At 35.2% G+C, this 18,482-nt stretch overlaps 1 protein-coding gene across 1 annotated transcript in view; it reads right to left on the bottom strand.

Moving 5' to 3' along the window:
* The window catches only part of LOC128652810 (butyrophilin-like protein 10), a 203,017-nt gene that overhangs the window by 64,155 nt on the left and 120,380 nt on the right, over positions 1-18,482 (bottom strand). The window contains exon 3 of the mRNA XM_053705761.1: positions 12,531-12,581. Within this exon, the coding sequence (XP_053561736.1) occupies positions 12,531-12,572 (42 nt within the window). The 5' untranslated portion in view covers positions 12,573-12,581. The remainder of the gene's footprint in view (positions 1-12,530; positions 12,582-18,482) is intronic.

Raw genomic sequence — 18,482 nt, 5'->3', positions numbered from 1 at the left:
GAGGAAGGGGCTAACTATCCCGAAACGTCACCTCTTGATGTATTATTAAATATTATGCACATAAGACCCGGCGAGTGCATTCCTTTTTTCTGACATATATATATATATATATATATATATATATATATATATATATATATATATATATACAAGTATGTAAATAAGATATATGTACAAATTCTAGCTTTAATAATAATTATAAAAAAAGAAAAAAACATGAGATAGGCATATCATGATTTCTAGAAATACAAATACACATTAATTTATGTGAAAATATCATATATCAGATTTTTTTGTATAACAAATAAAAAAAATAACTTTTTATGAGATATTATTTTTCAGGTATAAATCTAGCTATTTATTGGACATTAACAGATGAAAAATAAAAGATTAGCTTTAGAGAAATGTGCTTGTTCATGGACAGCAATGATATGGTATAAATAAAGTTGGAAAAAACAGAATATCCACAACATCGATGACTCTTATTTATCAACAGTCCAATTCTCATCGCTCCGTACCTGACGCACGTGTTTTTGACTGACTTTTTAATAAATAAAGGCGTCTTATGTCGATTTGCGGCAGCGATGTCTTGCGAGCATATTGACTCCAGCTAATGCACTAAGATTGACGCTTTGATAAATCGGAACCTATGTATGTATGTGTGTGTATGTATGTATGTGTGTCTATGTAGGTGTATGTATGTATGTATGTATGTGTGTATGCATATGTGTATGTGTCTATTCATGTTGTATGTATGTGTATATGCGTCTATGAGGTCGAATTATCAAGCCATCAACTATGCTGCATTCGACGGCACCAATACGCTCGCCTAACATTGCCTAACATTGCGGTCGCGGACCTGAATACGCTTTTCAAAAAGCCACGCACCAAGTATGGGGCGATGAGCAGCGGACTGTTGTTAACTAACAGTCATCGATCTCGCTGCTATTCGGCTTTTTCCCATCTTTATTTATACCCTGTCACTAAACACCGCCACTATACTAAAATGTTTAACTCCTATCCCGCCGCTCCCGGACCAGGCCACAACTAAATAAAGTTATTAACCCCCATCTCGCTGCTCCTGGAGTCCACTGCAACTCTAATAAAGTTATTAACCCCTATCCCTCCGCTCCCGGAGCCCACCGCAACTCTAATAAAGTTATTAACAACGTGTAGTTAACCGCAACCATGACAAGCCGTGCTTGAGCCGGAAGCCCAAATAAGTTGAAAGGGCTAGTTCACCTGTCCACCTGGAGTGCCGTAGCCGGTAGCGGCGGATCAGACCGCAAAGGAATGCACAAGTAGAAAGGATAGGCAGGCACTACTCCAAACCGATGTATGTAAAAACAAATGCGATGCTTTATTGAAATTCCAAGTAAAAACAACAACACATGCAGGCAGGCAGTAAAGGAGACTAGAAGTCTAACATGTTTCACGCCTCCAGGTGCGCTTACTCATAGACTAACGTCTATGTCCGTACTCTAACTCTTTATAGGCCTGAGAGGTAACAAAAAAATTAACCCCTTCAAGTCTAAGCAAAGTAAAAAAGAGTAAAAACAATATCCTAATGTGACACTGTATGATATTAGCTGTTAAATAAATTAAGTATAAGTATGCACAGACCTTGACTTCCTAAGACTTGACATAATACTTATATAAATTTACAGAGCAAAACAACATTTTTTTGAAAAAGTCATAATAGAAGAAACACACATATAGTATTTCAATTTTTCTCAAAGACAAACATAGTATGTGATCCCGATTATATGAAATGTAATCAGGCATTATTAACTCAAGTGCATTTTAACACTACAAAACTGTTGATAACAGGACATATAATACCTAAATACATTAGCCAGTACTAAAGAGGACAGAACCGGACTTTGTTTCTTTTTTTATATATAATTTTAGATACATTTATGTACATATAATATTCTTTTCATAATGATTTGAGATATAACAATAACATCTGTACTATGTATCAATAAAAAAGTTTGTCACACTCTCGGTTCATACCGTATGGTAGACGTGTGCACAATTTTAAAATCCAATAGAGTTCTTTTTTCTCTAGGATTTTATCCCTGTTTCCACCCCTAGGTGGCACTTTGGCAATATCTATAATTTGGAATGACAAACTAGCTATGTTAGTTAAATGAATATTGTTAAAATGGTCTGCTACTGTAGAATCTTTGCTGTAGTTTTTTACATCTCTTACATGTTCATTATAACGTGTCCTCACAGTACGGGTAGTTTTACCCACGTACTGTAAAGAACAAAGATTGCAAGTAAGTAGATATATGACAAATTTTGCACCACAATTGGCATAGAAATCAATAGAATAAATCTTCTTATTGACTTGACACAAAAAATAATCCTGCTGGAGGATATTAGGACATGCTAAACAACTTCCTGTTCCACATTTGAAACTACCTTTTTTATTTATCCATGTATTTGATTGAAGTATAAAAGAAATATCAGAGCGCCAACTATAGAAGGCAGGGTCCACAATAAACTATAACCAAATCTCCAGGATGGCTTCAAAAAGTGTTTATTACAACACAAACAGAACAGTAATGATTGATTACTTTAACTTCAATGTCTGTGTGTTTTACAATACAGTTAAAACAATTACATTAACCCAATATTATTGTTATACAAAATATTATTATAAAATCACAATCCTTTGGGTTTTCAGGATATTAAAACAAATAAAATTAAATATGATTTAAAATGATATTACAATTTTCCCTCATGGATCCATGTTAACAGTCTTAAGTTTAAATTAACCATACATTGGAACAGTAATAAAATCAATCTAAGGCTTGTTTCAGGTGTTAACCCCCTTGAAAAACTCTTGGATGAGGTGACCTTTCCGGTCAGATTGGAGTTATTGAACAATATACAGGCTTAAATTGGCTGCCTTCAATCTTTGGCAATCAAGATTAGCCCAAAGAAATCCCCTTGGTGAGGGATCCTACACAAAATTAAAAAGTCTGCTTACAGCCTAATGAAAATACTGCTTGCAACCTATTACTTTTGTATAGTATGTGCCCTAAAGCGTGATAAATAAACTTCCTACTAAAACGTGATACACAAACTGTTTTTCAAAAGTGAATAAAACATATACTTGGTGAAAAAAATTGGTGATAAAATAATCACAGTGGAAAACACTTGCAGCAAATTACTTGTGGTGAAAAAACAATTGCAGTACAATCTGATGATTGATCTTTGCTTAGTGCTCAATCCCAATAAAAACAATAACAGTGAGTGCCAATCAAAGCACAAGAACTAGTGATAAAACTTGCTTAAATGTTCAATCAAAAAAAAAAGTAACCAATGAAGAATAAAATCCTTGAATATCAGATGTGCAGAACTAGTGAGTGGAAATATGAATGTTTAACAATTATAAGTCCCAACAATTGATGTGTTTAATCCTCCTCACGAGTTTCTTACCCCGCGCGTGATATACGCTAAGTGTGGGACACACTGATATTCTCTGATATTTATGCTGCTAGAATTTCAATTTGGTCCGGGAGCCGCTGTTACTGACAGCCACAAAGTGAGGTGTTAATCTCAGCCAGTATTGATCCAGCCAGTGACACGGACTACTACGGCTTTAAACCGTGCTCACCCACCGAGAGGAAACCGCCACCAGTGTGGTCAGAGCAGCTTGCTGTGAGACGGACAAACCCAAGTGGGAGTTTACCTGGAATCTTGAACTCCATTTTATCACCACGGGTGAACCTCTACCACAAAAGCTGAGCGGCCTGTTTTTAGCTGACAGAAGAAAACGAGGGACCGCGAGGTAACAAGCAGAGGGTACCAACGCTTGAAAGGGCTAAGGGACCGAGCGCTTGTGAGCAAGGGGACCCAGGGCTTACCGAATATCTTGCACACATAGGATCGTGAGGAGGATTAAACACATCAATTGTTGGGACTTATAATTGTTAAACATTCATATTTCCACTCACTAGTTCTGCACATCTGATATTCAAGGATTTTATTCTTCATTGGTTACTTTTTTTTTTGATTGAACATTTAAGCAAGTTTTATCACTAGTTCTTGTGCTTTGATTGGCACTCACTGTTATTGTTTTTATTGGGATTGAGCACTAAGCAAAGATCAATCATCAGATTGTACTGCAATTGTTTTTTCACCACAAGTAATTTGCTGCAAGTGTTTTCCACTGTGATTATTTTATCACCAATTTTTTTCACCAAGTATATGTTTTATTCACTTTTGAAAAACAGTTTGTGTATCACGTTTTAGTAGGAAGTTTATTTATCACGCTTTAGGGCACATACTATACAAAAGTAATAGGTTGCAAGCAGTATTTTCATTAGGCTGTAAGCAGACTTTTTAATTTTGTGTAGGATCCCTCACCAAGGGGATTTCTTTGGGCTAATCTTGATTGCCAAAGATTGAAGGCAGCCAATTTAAGCCTGTATATTGTTCAATAACTCCAATCTGACCGGAAAGGTCACCTCATCCAAGAGTTTTTCAAGGGGGTTAACACCTGAAACAAGCCTTAGATTGATTTTATTACTGTTCCAATGTATGGTTAATTTAAACTTAAGACTGTTAACATGGATCCATGAGGGAAAATTGTAATATCATTTTAAATCATATTTAATTTTATTTGTTTTAATATCCTGAAAACCCAAAGGATTGTGATTTTATAATAATATTTTGTATAACAATAATATTGGGTTAATGTAATTGTTTTAACTGTATTGTAAAACACACAGACATTGAAGTTAAAGTAATCAATCATTACTGTTCTGTTTGTGTTGTAATAAACACTTTTTGAAGCCATCCTGGAGATTTGGTTATAGTTTATTGTGGACCCTGCCTTCTATAGTTGGCGCTCTGATATTTCTTTTATACTTTGACATTTCCTGTTGACCACTAGGGGTCAACCTATCTGAGCTAAGGGTCGTCTTTCAGCAGGCGCTTGGTAAATTAATTTAAGAATTCCTATATTTGATTGAAGTGTATTGTCAAATTTTACCAAACTTGGTGACAGGGTTTGTGCCAAAGTTTTAGATTTTTTTGGCACAAATTTAAATTTTTTGATAAATGGCTTTAATGTTTCATCTGACTTTAATAGGTTAAGATGTTTCTTTATTATTTTAACCACTTGGTTATATTGTTGGCTAAAGGGTGTGGAGAACACAATAGCCTCATCAAAATCAGTATCTAAATACTGTGATTTAACATTAGTATTTGTATCTAAATGCTTAACTGTATTTCTCACATTCTCCAATCTCTTAGGTTTATAACCTCTTTTAACCAATCTATCTCTTAGTTCAATAGATTGTTCCTCATAAACAACATCAGACCTTGTATTACGGCTAATCCTCAAGAATTGGGATTTGGGGATTGAATCAATTAAATGCTGTGGATGCTGTGACTTTGCATGCAGGATGGTATTGCCTGCAGTCGGCTTTCTATATGTTCTAGTAATGATAGAATTATTACTTATTAGAAGTGTCAGATCTAAATAGTTAACTTGTTTCAAACTATATTCTCCTGTAAACTTAAGGTTCATTTCATTATTGTCACAGTACAATAGAAATTCACTAAAGATGTTATCATTAAAAGGAATATTGAATATAAAGAGCAGATCATCTATATAGCGTACATAAAGTGCTATTTTGTCACTCCAAACATTGCTAGGTGTATATAGATATAATTGTTCCCACCATGCTACATAGATATTGGCAAACGAGGGGGCAAATTTTGCCCCCATCGCTGTACCACAAGTTTGAATAAAATATTCATTATTAAACAAAAAATAGTTATGTGACAATAAGAACTTTAACACCTCACAGATATAGTCTATCTCTGCAGGAGTATAGAGTGAATCTCTCTGCATAAAATACTTAACAGCTTTAATACCCTGACCCTGAGGAATGGAGGTGTAAAGGGAAGCTATATCTATAACACCCCATGAAAAATTTGAATGCCATTGTATATCCTCCAATGTTAAAAGGAGGTGCGAGGTGTCCTGCAGGTAGCTCAACTGTGACATTGCAATCATGTATATAATTGGGCAGCTGTACGCAGACAAAATTCACATAGAAGGCATACTAATGCCAACCAAAAGGGTAATAAAAATTCTGGAAATAAAAATCAAAATGTGATACAACATGATGGGGGACCACCGAAATCCATACTGAAGAAAAAAGATAATAAGAAAGTGGTGTTCAGTACTGATGAGGGAGAATCTACAGACTCAGAAGCAAGTGCAAGGAGTACCAGTGTTTCTACCAGCTCCTTCTCTCCCCTGTCTTCTCCTTCTGTCTCCCCCTCCCCTTGTTCCTCTTTTTTACAGGAATCTTCAATGGAGGATGCAGACGAGGAACCGCAGATGACCAAACCAAAGACAAGAAGAAATCCTCAAAAATATCAAAAAAACAAAGAAGAAGGAGACGGTGGAAAAACAAAAGGAGAAGAAAAGAGCAAAAAAAAGAAGGGACATTGATTCCAGATCACAGTCCTAATGAGGTTCTATCTACTGATAGTCATGACACACAAGGACTTAATATTGTTAACATATCTGATTATATTCTTAATGACAATGAAAGAAATGTTCTTTTAAGAGGTCTGGGATTTGCACCAACTAGAAATTTCTCAGGGTTTTCCACACTGCTGGATATTAATAAATTTGTGTGCAAGTTAACCTTGAAAATGTATTTTGCACTTAATAAACAAAGTGAAGCTATGACTCTGAGTAGTGTGGCATACCCTCAGAGATTTAATAAAAAAAAGCACATTGATTTTGAACAAGCATGCACACTTTGGTTAATATGTATAGTGATGATAATCAACAATATCAATCATCCATTTTTCCTAAACCAAAAAAACATCATTCTAACTTCTATCCTACTAACTACAGGGGACCACTTATTAATGCATTTCAAAAGGCTGTGCAAATGGATATTCTTGATTTGGAGGATGGTATTGTAGCTAATGCTGCCTCCCGTAATCTGACTGCTAATGAGCGTAAAGCTATTAAATCTTTGCAGGACAATAACAATATTGTTATACGCAACTCAGATAAGGGAGGCAGCATAGTTATTATGAATAAGCAAAATTATTTTGATGAAGCTTATAGACAACTTCTGAATGATAGGACATACCAAAAACTGGATAGGAATCCAACACTAATATTTAAGAAAGAATTAGAAAAACTAGTCAAAGATGGTATATTGCTGGGTATCTTTGATGAAGGAGATGTCATTGTACTAGTACCAGATAATCCTATTTGTCCTATATTCCATCACGTACCTAAGATCCATAAAGATGCGAGATGTCCTCCGGGTAGACCAATTGTGGCAGGAATCGGCTCATTATTTGAGCCTTTAGCAGAATAGCTGGATTCCATTTTACAACCAATTGCAATGTCACAGTTGAGTTACCTGCAGGACACCTCACACCTCCTTTTAACATTGGAGGATATACAATGGCATTCAAATTTTTCATGGGGTGTTATAGATATAGCTTCCCTTTATACCTCCATTCCTCAGGGTTAGGGTATTAAAGCTGTTAAGTATTTTATGCAGAGAGATTCACTCTATACTCCTGCAGAGATAGACTATATCTGTGAGGTGTTAAAGTTCTTATTGTCACATAACTATTTTTTGTTTAATAATGAATATTTTATTCAAACTTGTGGTACAGCGATGGGGGCAAAATTTGCCCCCTCGTTTGCCAATATCTATGTAGCATGGTGGGAAAAATTATATCTATATACACCTAGCAATGTTTGGAGTGACAAAATAGCACTTTATGTACGCTATATAGATGATCTGCTCTTTATATTCAATATTCCTTTTAATGATAACATCTTTAGTGAATTTCTATCGTACTGTGACAATAATGAAATGAACCTTAAGTTTACAGGAGAATATAGTTTGAAACAAGTTAACTATTTAGATCTGACACTTCTAATAAGTAATAATTCTATCATTACTAGAACATATAGAAAGCCGACTGCAGGCAATACCATCCTGCATGCAAAGTCACAGCATCCGCAGCATTTAATTGATTCAATCCCCAAATCCCAATTCTTGAGGATTAGCCGTAATACAAGGTCTGATGTTGTTTATGAGGAACAATCTATTGAACTAAGAGATAGATTGGTTAAAAGAGGTTATAAACCTAAGAAATTGGAGAATGTGAGAAATACAGTTAAGCATTTAGATACAAATACTAATGTTAAATCACAGTATTTAGATACTGATTTTGATGAGGCTATTGTGTTCTCCACACCCTTTAGCCAACAATATAACCAAGTGGTTAAAATAATAAAGAAACATCTTAACCTATTAAAGTCAGATGAAACATTAAAGCCATTTATCAAAAAATGTAAATTTGTGCCAAAAAAGTCTAAAACTTTGGCACAAACCCTGTCACCAAGTTTGGTAAAATTTGACAATACACTTCAATCAAATACATGGATAAATAAAAAAGGTAGTTTCAAATGTGGAACAGGAAGTTGTTTAGCATGTCCTAATATCCTCCAGCAGGATTATTTTTTGTGTCAAGTCAATAAGAAGATTTATTCTATTGATTTCTATGCCAATTGTGGTGCAAAATTTGTCATATATCTACTTACTTGCAATCTTTGTTCTCTACAGTACGTGGGTAAAACTACCCGTACTGTGAGGACACGTTATAATGAACATGTAAGAGATGTAAAAAACTACAGCAAAGATTCTACAGTAGCAGACCATTTTAACAATATTCATTTAACTAACATAGCTAGTTTGTCATTCCAAATTATAGATATTGCCAAAGTGCCACCTAGGGGTGGAAACAGGGATAAAATCCTAGAGAAAAAAGAACTCTATTGGATTTTAAAATTGTGCACACGTCTACCATACGGTATGAACCGAGAGTGTGACAAACTTTTTTATTGATACATAGTACAGATGTTATTGTTATATCTCAAATCATTATGAAAAGAATATTATATGTACATAAATGTATCTAAAATTATATATAAAAAAAGAAACAAAGTCCGGTTCTGTCCTCTTTAGTACTGGCTAATGTATTTAGGTATTATATGTCCTGTTAACAACAGTTTTGTAGTGTTAAAATGCACTTGAGTTAATAATGCCTGATTACATTTCATATAATCGGGATCACATACTATGTTTGTCTTTGAGAAAAATTGAAATACTATATGTGTGTTTCTTCTATTATGACTTTTTCAAAAAAATGTTGTTTTGCTCTGTAAATTTATATAAGTATTATGTCAAGTCTTAGGAAGTCAAGGTCTGTGCATACTTATACTTAATTTATTTAACAGCTAATATCATACAGTGTCACATTAGGATATTGTTTTTACTCTTTTTTACTTTGCTTAGACTTGAAGGGGTTAACTTTTTTGTTACCTCTCAGGCCTATAAAGAGTTAGAGTACGGACATAGACGTCAGTCTATGAGTAAGCGCACCTGGAGGCGCGAAACATGTTAGACTTCTAGTCTCCTTTACTGCCTGTCTGCATGTGTTGTTGTTTTTACTTGGAATTTCAATAAAGCATCGCATTTGTTTTTACATACATCGGTTTGGAGTAGTGCCTGCCTATCCTTTCTACTTGAATAAAGTTATTAACTCCTATCACCCCTCTCTCGGACCCCTCCGCAACTAAATAAATGTATTAACCTCTAAACCCCTGGCCTCCCACATCACTACCACTTACTAAACCTATTAACCCCTAAACCGCCAGCCCTCGACATTGCCATAAACTAAATTAAGCTATTAACCCCTAAACCTAACAACCCGCTAACTTTACATTAAATATTAACTCATCCCTATCTTATAATAAATTTAAATTTACCTTTAGAATTAAAATAAACTATATTAAACTATTAATTAACCTACCCTAACTATTATACTAAAATTACATTAAACTAAATTAAATTAACTATATTACATATTTAAAAACCCATCCCTACTCAAGTTATTTAAATCTACAAAAAATAAAAAACACTAAGTTACTCAAAATAAAAAATAAATGATCAAATATTTAAACTAATTACACCTAATCTAATAGCCCTATCAAAATAAAAAAGCCCCCCAAAATATAAAAAAAAACAGCCTACAATAAACTACCAATGGCCCGTAAAAGGGCCTTTTGTGGGGCATTGCCCAAAAGAAATCAGCTCTTTTACCTGTAAAATAAAATACAAACACCCCCCAACAGTAAAACCCACCACCCACACAACCAAACCCCCCAAATAAAAACCTATTTACAAAACCTAAGCTCCCCATTGCCCTGAAAAGGGCATTTGTATGGGCATTGCCCTTAAAAGGGCATTTAGCTCCTTTTCAGCCCAAAGTCCCTAACCTAAAATTAAAACCCACCCAATAAACCCTTAAAAAACCTAACACTAACCCCCGAAGATCAACTTACAGTTTTCAAAGTGTCAGAATTCCTAGGCGAAGCCGTCAGAAATCTTCATCCAAGCGGGCAAAAGTCTTCATCCAGACAGCATCTTCTATCTTCATCCATCCGGTGCCGAGCAGCTCCATCTTCATGATATCCGGCGCTGAGCATCCTCTTCTTCCGTCATCTGTTGCAGAATGAAGTTTCCCTTTAAATAACGTCATCCAAGATGGCATCCCTTACATTTCCATTGGCTGATAGAATTCTATCAGCCAATCGGAATTAAAGGGGAAAAAATCCTATTGGCTGTTGCAATCAGCCAATAGGATTGAGTTTTCATCCTATTGGCTGATCCAATCAGCCAATAGAATTGAGCTTACATTCTATTGGCTATTCCAATCAGCCAATAGAATGCGAGCTCAATCCTATTTGCTGATTGGATCTAATTCTAAAGGTACGTTTATTACCTTTAATTCTAATTAATTCTAAAGGTAAGTTTAAATTTATTATAAGATAGGGATGAGTTAAAATTTAATGTAAAGTTAGAGGGTTGTTAGGTTTAGAGGTTAATAGCTTAATTTAGTTTATAGCGATGTGGGGGGCTGGTGGTTTAGGGGTTAATAGGTTTAGTAAGTGGTAGTGATGTGGGAGGCCAGGGCTTTAGGGCTTAATACATTTATTTAGTTGCAGAGGGGTCTGGGAGCGGTGGGATAGGGGTTAATAACTTTATTAGAGTTGTGGTGGGCTCCGGGAGCGGAGGGATAGGGGTTAATACATTTATTTAGTTGCAGTGGGCTCCGGGAGTGGAGGGATAGGGGTTAATACATTTATTTAGTTGCCGTTGGCTCCGGGAGCGGAGGAATAGGGGTTAATACATTTATTAGAGTTGCGGTGGGCTCTGGGAGCGGCAGGATAGGGGTTAATACATTTATTTAGTTGCGGTGTGCACCAGGAGCTGCAGAATAGTGGTTAATACATTTATTTAGTTGCGGCGGTATCAGGGAGCAGCGGGATAGGGGTTAATAACATTGTGTAGGTGGCAACGATGTCGGGGCAGCAGATTAGGGGTGTTTAGACTTGGGGTTTATTTTCAGGTGTTAGGTGTAAACGTAATTTGTTTTCTACCAATGAAATCAATGGGATATCCTGCAGCAGCGAACATAAGCTTTAGCTGCTTTCGGACTCCCATTGATTCCTATAGCATCCGCGGCCTCCAGGGTGGCGGATTGAAAAGCAGGTACACTGGGCCGGAATAGTGGCGAGCGTACCTGTTAGAAGTTTGATAACTTGTAAAAGTTGTCATATAGTGCTGAATTTGTATTCGGAACATCTGTAATGTAAGCAGCGATCTGTGTCGGATTGAGACCGGTGGATCATAGTTTATGTCACAAATTTCAATTTTTGCCGGTCTGTAGGCTTTGATAAATGGGTCGAATCAGGCTCGCCACAATTACGCTGCGGAATTCCAGCATATCTGCGGTTGACGGCTTGATAAATATCCCTCTATGTATGTGTATATATATATATGTATATGTGAGTATGTATCTATGTGGTACTTGTAAAGTGTGGCTAATCACCCATAAGGGTCTCAAGGCGGAAGGATGAAAGGCTGAGTAGACCTCGCCGGGGATCGAACTTGCAACCCTTTGGTTGCTACAGAGCTCAGCCACAGTGCATTAGCATGCTGAGCTATCTGTCTGGCTCATGTATGTATATACTGTGTGTGTAAATATATGTATGTATGTGTATATGTGTCTATGTATGTGTGTATGTATGTTTGTATGTATGTGTGTTACATACAGTATATATATATGTATCTGAAGCGAAAGAAGTCTATGATTAAGACCACAAGCCGAAACATGTTAGACCATTTTGCACTGAGCTGTTTTCTATTTTAAGCTGTATCATTAAAATTTTGGATTTTATAAAGAAGATTTGTGCCGACTTCTTTCATCTACTTTATATATATATAAAACCTTGAAAGTCACCACTGCAACTGCTGATTTATGCCAGGCTCAGTCTTGTGAAATGAGGGAGAACACATGTTAATCTAATATAAATAGTAATTTGAGGTTATCACACAAACATACATTTATTTTCAGTAAACAGATTGTTACCCAATATAACATACCAGAGTAATGAAGTGCATGTCCATAGCTTTTGTGCTGCACATATGTAGATTCTATGAAACAAAAAAAATTAATGTTATAAATCTTGTTCTTTATAGAAAAGAAAATCTACTCTTCAACAAACTATGGGCTAGATTACAAGTAGCGCTAATGCTAGCTCAGGACGTGATAAGCAATATTGTGACCACACTAACGCACATATATCAAATTGAAAGTAAAAGGTCTCTCTGAGCGTAAAAAGAAACTGTCCTAGACAAATTAGAGCAACCGGAGCCCTAGCATAAATTGTAATTGTAAAAAAAACTATTATACTCACATATACACTATTTAATAAAAAATATTATGTAAAAATTAATAAAAATGTTGTATATGGGTTAAAAGGCATATGGTATATGGCAATATGTTTTACTGGAAAGGGCTCCAATGTATATATATGTCTAAATGTGTGTGTCTGTGTGTGTGTGTGTATATATATATATAGATAGATGATAGATAGATAGATAGATAGATAGATAGATAGATACGTAAACTCCCAGTTAACCGGCACCCATGGGGATTGGTAGATTCCTGGTTGCTTGAGAGCTACTATTAAAAAAGGCCTAACTAGTTCTATAACCCATACTATACTATAAACGCTGTATTTACTTGATGTTAAGATTTAAATACAGTAAATAAAAGTAAATTATTAATTAATATTAATGCCGCCTCCGTTCAGTCCTGGGTACTCAGTGTCAGTGTGATGTCTAATTCTCAGACTGCCTTGTGCTCACAACTTTCAAGAGCAGTTATGTAGGGTCTGGTGGCATTAAAAGGGCGCGCTTTCACTTTTGACAGCCCACTATAGAGAAAGGAAACTGCAGAGGAAAGTTAGTGTTCATTTTAATGTATAGTAGCTTAAAAAAATTCTGTTTGCTTGAGAATTTTGGTTGCTTGAGTTCTGGTTAACTGAGAGTTTACTGTATATATGTGTGCATATATATATATATATATATATATATGTGTGTGTGTGTATTTATGTGTTTATGTGGAAATATGTATATACATACATATACACATGTATAGACATCATACAGCATACCTGATCTTTTTACATTTAACTTGTAACATGTGTGCTAATCTGTTCGTGTTAAAGTTTAAGTTTGAGCGCAGTTAGTGAGTGATATATTTAGTTTGTCACTTGAAATCTGGCCTTACGATGACACATTGGGCCCTATGATCTAAAGCTTTCTGCTCTGACGACATTATAAAATAAGTCCCATCAGTTCTGTGAGGTCCATCAATTTTAGAAAGGCAAATGTTAGCTTGAGAGCTTTTTATCCTGCTATGCAGGTTCTGCGTGTGAAGGAGAGACACATGCAATGCAATATAATGTTAAAAAAGCCATAAAGATCTGAGACATTTCTCTCCATTTTGGTAAGTTTTTCATAATCACCCTTAAGGTCTACGCTCCCACTTGTGACATTCCACACCATTAAAAATAACTAAACAATACCCAACCATACAAAATAAAGACAGACACACAGAGCTGGGTGAAAGACCATGTCATGGTCGTGTTTTTTTTTTCTTCAAATAACCAAACCAAGTAAGACTTTCTCAAAGTTAATGAAATAGGAGAGGCGGCATTTGAATCCATATCAAACTCCATACAGCTAGAGGTTAGGACCCGGGTTTAGGTGTAGGTGGATCATGTCGAGGTTACCCCTACAACAGCTAGTACCAGGCGTCATAGGGGTTCTTTAACCATCAGGCCCATCAGGCGTTTATTGTATAAGCAATAAATGCAAAGTATAGTTATTGTTTCTTGGACATTCCCCATTATCTTTTTTACATTTTCCAGTATATATCTATATATATATATATATATATATATACTTAAAAAAGTTTTTGGGAAAATAGTCAGTTCAAACACACTCTTGCTACATCTCCTTTCCTTAAGACTACAAATAAGAACAGTTGTATTTAAAAATGGAAGGCATTTATGTCCTCAAAGACATTACAATAGACTGTGACTCTTCTGACATGGAAGACATCTTGGAGGATATAGAGACTGTGTGATGATTTATTCCAGCAAATGGATAATCTCAGAAAAAAAGATATTAGATTAGGACTGGACATAAAAACCTTTCAAATATATCAACAACATTCAAGAATCCCACGGGGTTTGAGGATTTCAAAGTTTCCCTCTTTTCAGGTTACCTGTCAAGATTTCATAGCCAAATGTAATGATGCGCTCACAGCTTGCTCTAAAGCCCCTATAGACTTACTATATTGAATTTAAAAAGAAACAGAGACTGTAACTTATCCAACATATGCAGGACTTGCAGACAGAATTGAAAAAGCATCAACATCAACAATTTAGAGATTATGATAAACAATTTCAGGACAATATGAGATCCTTTAAAAAGGAACTGTGGTTATTTAAACAACAGAAAATGCATAGGGACAAATTAGACTATGAAATGAATAAGGTCTACAAGTGGACTAGTGGCAATGATTACATAGCACCATTTAAGAACAGAGTTATACATAAAAAATCAATAGTAGCAAAAACTCAGGGTCTAAGCAATCTAAAAAAGTTACATTCAGTGAAACAGAATATGATTATGACACTTCAGATCAGGAAACATCACTACAACAGATATTAAACTCTAACTCAATAGGGGACACTATTTCTGCATTAGATACCCCAATCCCTAGCACATCCTCTCAGTCAAAAAACGGGGTGAGTCACAACAAACCAAGCACAAAGATAAAAACAAAAAGAAAATACATAGAGGGAGTAGGGGACAATGGGGAAGGAGTAAATCACAACCGGTACCCCCAGAGGAAAACAGTGTCCTACAGGACAACTCGTCCGTAAACAATGTTATTAACTTATCCTCTAGAAATCTAAACAATCAAGAAATGTCACTTTGGCAAAAAGGTTTAAGTTTTGCCCCTAGTTGTAACTTTGATATGTTTTCCACTATTCTAGATGTTAACAGATTTGTAAGGGACTTAACCCTAAAAAAACATTGTTATAGTGATGAGCTAGAGGAATATAATGTGACACAAGAGGATGATACTGATAACACACAATGTGAACTCAGACCTAACTTCAATTTTAATGACCAAGCAGCTATGACAGACATACAGGAATTTATGAGGGAAAGTAATGTTGAACAACGATTTGGCCCCTCAGAAAAAGATATTGACCTTGGTAAATTTAAAGAAAAAACTAATTTTTATCCTATTCATAGCAGGGGTTTAAATTTACAGGTTTTTCAACAAACACTCAAAACCCAGCTTATTGAATTGGATAAAAAGAATAAAAGTACCAAAATAAAGGGATTCAGAAATAATCATTTAACTGCACTTGAAAGAAAAGCAATTGATGATGTCAAAGATGACCCAAATATAGTGATTAGGGAATCAGACAAGGGTGGCAGTACAGTAGTTTTGAATAAATGTGATTATGTGGCTGAAGCCAATAAGCAACTTGCTAACACAGATATATACCAACCCTTAGCTTGTGACCCGACTGATACATACCGAAGATTACTGGCGGAGGTAGTCTACAAAGCTGAATTAGATGGTGTGATCTCTGAGAAAATGGTAGAATATTTATTACCTAAATATCCATCTATGCCTATATTCCACCACTTACCCAAACTTCACAAAGATCCCACCAATCCACCTGGTCACCCAATCGTGGCTGGTATTGGTTCACTTAATGAGAGGCTATCGGATTTAGTTGATACTTTTTTACAGCCTATAGTTACTAACCTATATGGCTATTTAAGAGATACCACTGCACTCATTGAACAGGTTGAACACATAACTTGGTGTGATAATTCTAGATTAGTCACAATGGAAGTGACATCCCTTTACACTTCCATCCCTCATGATAAGGGATTGGAAGCGTTGATGTTTTTTCTCACAAATTTTACTACATATGATTTTTTTACCATTCAATTTTTGCACACAGCAGTTGAATATTTACTCACTCACAATTTTTTTATGTTTGAGGGCAAGTACTATCTCCAGAAACGTGGCACAGCTATGGGTGCCAAATTTGCACCATCATAAGCTAATTTGTATATGGGGTTTTGGGAGGAGTGCCACGTTTTTGGAGATACTAATCCCTTTCGTGAAAATATTGTCTACTTCGGTAGATATATTGATGATTTGCTGTTGGTGTGGGATGGGGACGGTTCTTTGGTTCACCAGTTCCTTGACTACGCCAACAGCAACAATTTAAATTTGGAGTTCACTATGATGGATAGTGTGGACAGTCTCAATTTTCTGGATGTCACACTCACATCTCACATTGATACACACTCATTGGAGATATAACTCTATAGAAAGAGTACATCAGGAAATACTATTCTTCATTCTTCTTCTTGTCACCCAAAGCACACCACCAATTCTATACCTTATGGTCAAATGACTAAACTAAAATAAATTGTACCACAGAAGATAAATATCAATTACATGTATCCAATACCAGCCAGAGATTGAAAGCGTGAGGCTATGACACTAAACTATTGGCAGAAACTAAAATTGAAGTTGATAAATTGAAGAGAGAGGATTTACTAGTGACAAAATATAACAAAAAAAAAACAGAATAAGAGAAATAACAACAAACCTTACTTTGTAACAAATTATAGTAAAGATTACAGGAAAATTTGTGGCATTATTCGTAATTGCTTACCAATTTTAAAAAGTGATGTTAAACTAAACAAAATCATTTGCGAAGGCTGTAATTTCTCAGCACGCAAAGCTAAGACCTTAGGAAGCCTATTAGCTCCTTCTAGGTTACCGTTCAATAAGAATCAGTCTTGGTTAAGGAGGAGAATAGGTTGCATCAAATGTCAAGGAAATATCTGTAAAACTTGCACACATATACAACAGGGAATGAAATTCGTATCCAGTACCACTAATACGGAGTTTGACATACGTTTCAGTATTTCTTGCAATACTAATTTTGTCATTTACCTACTAACATGTCAAGGCTGCAAGAAACAGTACGTAGGGCGTGCGGAACGTGCTTTATGAGATAGGTTTCTTTAACATTTGAGAGATATTGGTAACCCAGATAGTACTACACCAATAGCTAAACATTTTAGGAACACAATTCAAATGATTCCCTTCTAACAGTACAGGGTATAGACTATGCCCTCAGGCACAGAAGGGGTGGAGACAGAGACAGACTTTTAGACCAAAGGGAAGTATTTTGGATTTTCAATCTTAAGACAAAGCACCCCTTTGGTCAATAATAATGGATGTTGATCTATTTTACAAAAAGTCAAAATGATAGTTTAATATTGAATTAAATTGTATATTTTGATATATTTGATATATTTGAATACTTATTCATATTTTCTAAGTAAGGTTAGCATCCTATATGTATTCTTCTTTAATAATAGTTCTTATATTTATATGTGTCTTTTCATAATGAATATTTTATGGCCTTAATATGGAATAAAGGAAGAGATTTTTTACCATGACCAAAAAGAAAGTCATGGGTTAATTTATGTAACAGGTGCATGTAATTGATAATTAACTATGCCTTTAAATAGAGCTCTCAGATACAGCATTGGTTATGCCAGTGAACAAGGGCTGACATTAGGCCCGAAACATGTTTGGCTGCTGTTGTTGCATTCAGTTACAGGTTTGTAACTGAATTCCTATGTTTTTACATGTAAAGGATTTTAAAAAAAAATTCTCTTCATAATAAAGTTTTATATATATATATATATATATATATATATATAACTTCTCCTTTTTCTTCTTTTGGTCTGGAGATGCGGATTAGCAGAGTGTGTATATATATATATATATATATATATATGTATGTGTGTGTGTGTATTTATGTGTTTATGTGGAAATATGTATATACATACATATACACATGTATAGACATATACAGCGTACCTGATCTTTTTACTTTTAACTTGTAACATGTGTGCTAA

This window comes from Bombina bombina, chromosome 3 (assembly GCF_027579735.1).
Source record: "Bombina bombina isolate aBomBom1 chromosome 3, aBomBom1.pri, whole genome shotgun sequence".
NCBI lineage: Eukaryota > Metazoa > Chordata > Amphibia > Anura > Bombinatoridae > Bombina > Bombina bombina.
This window is presented reverse-complemented; position numbering and strand designations above follow the sequence as displayed.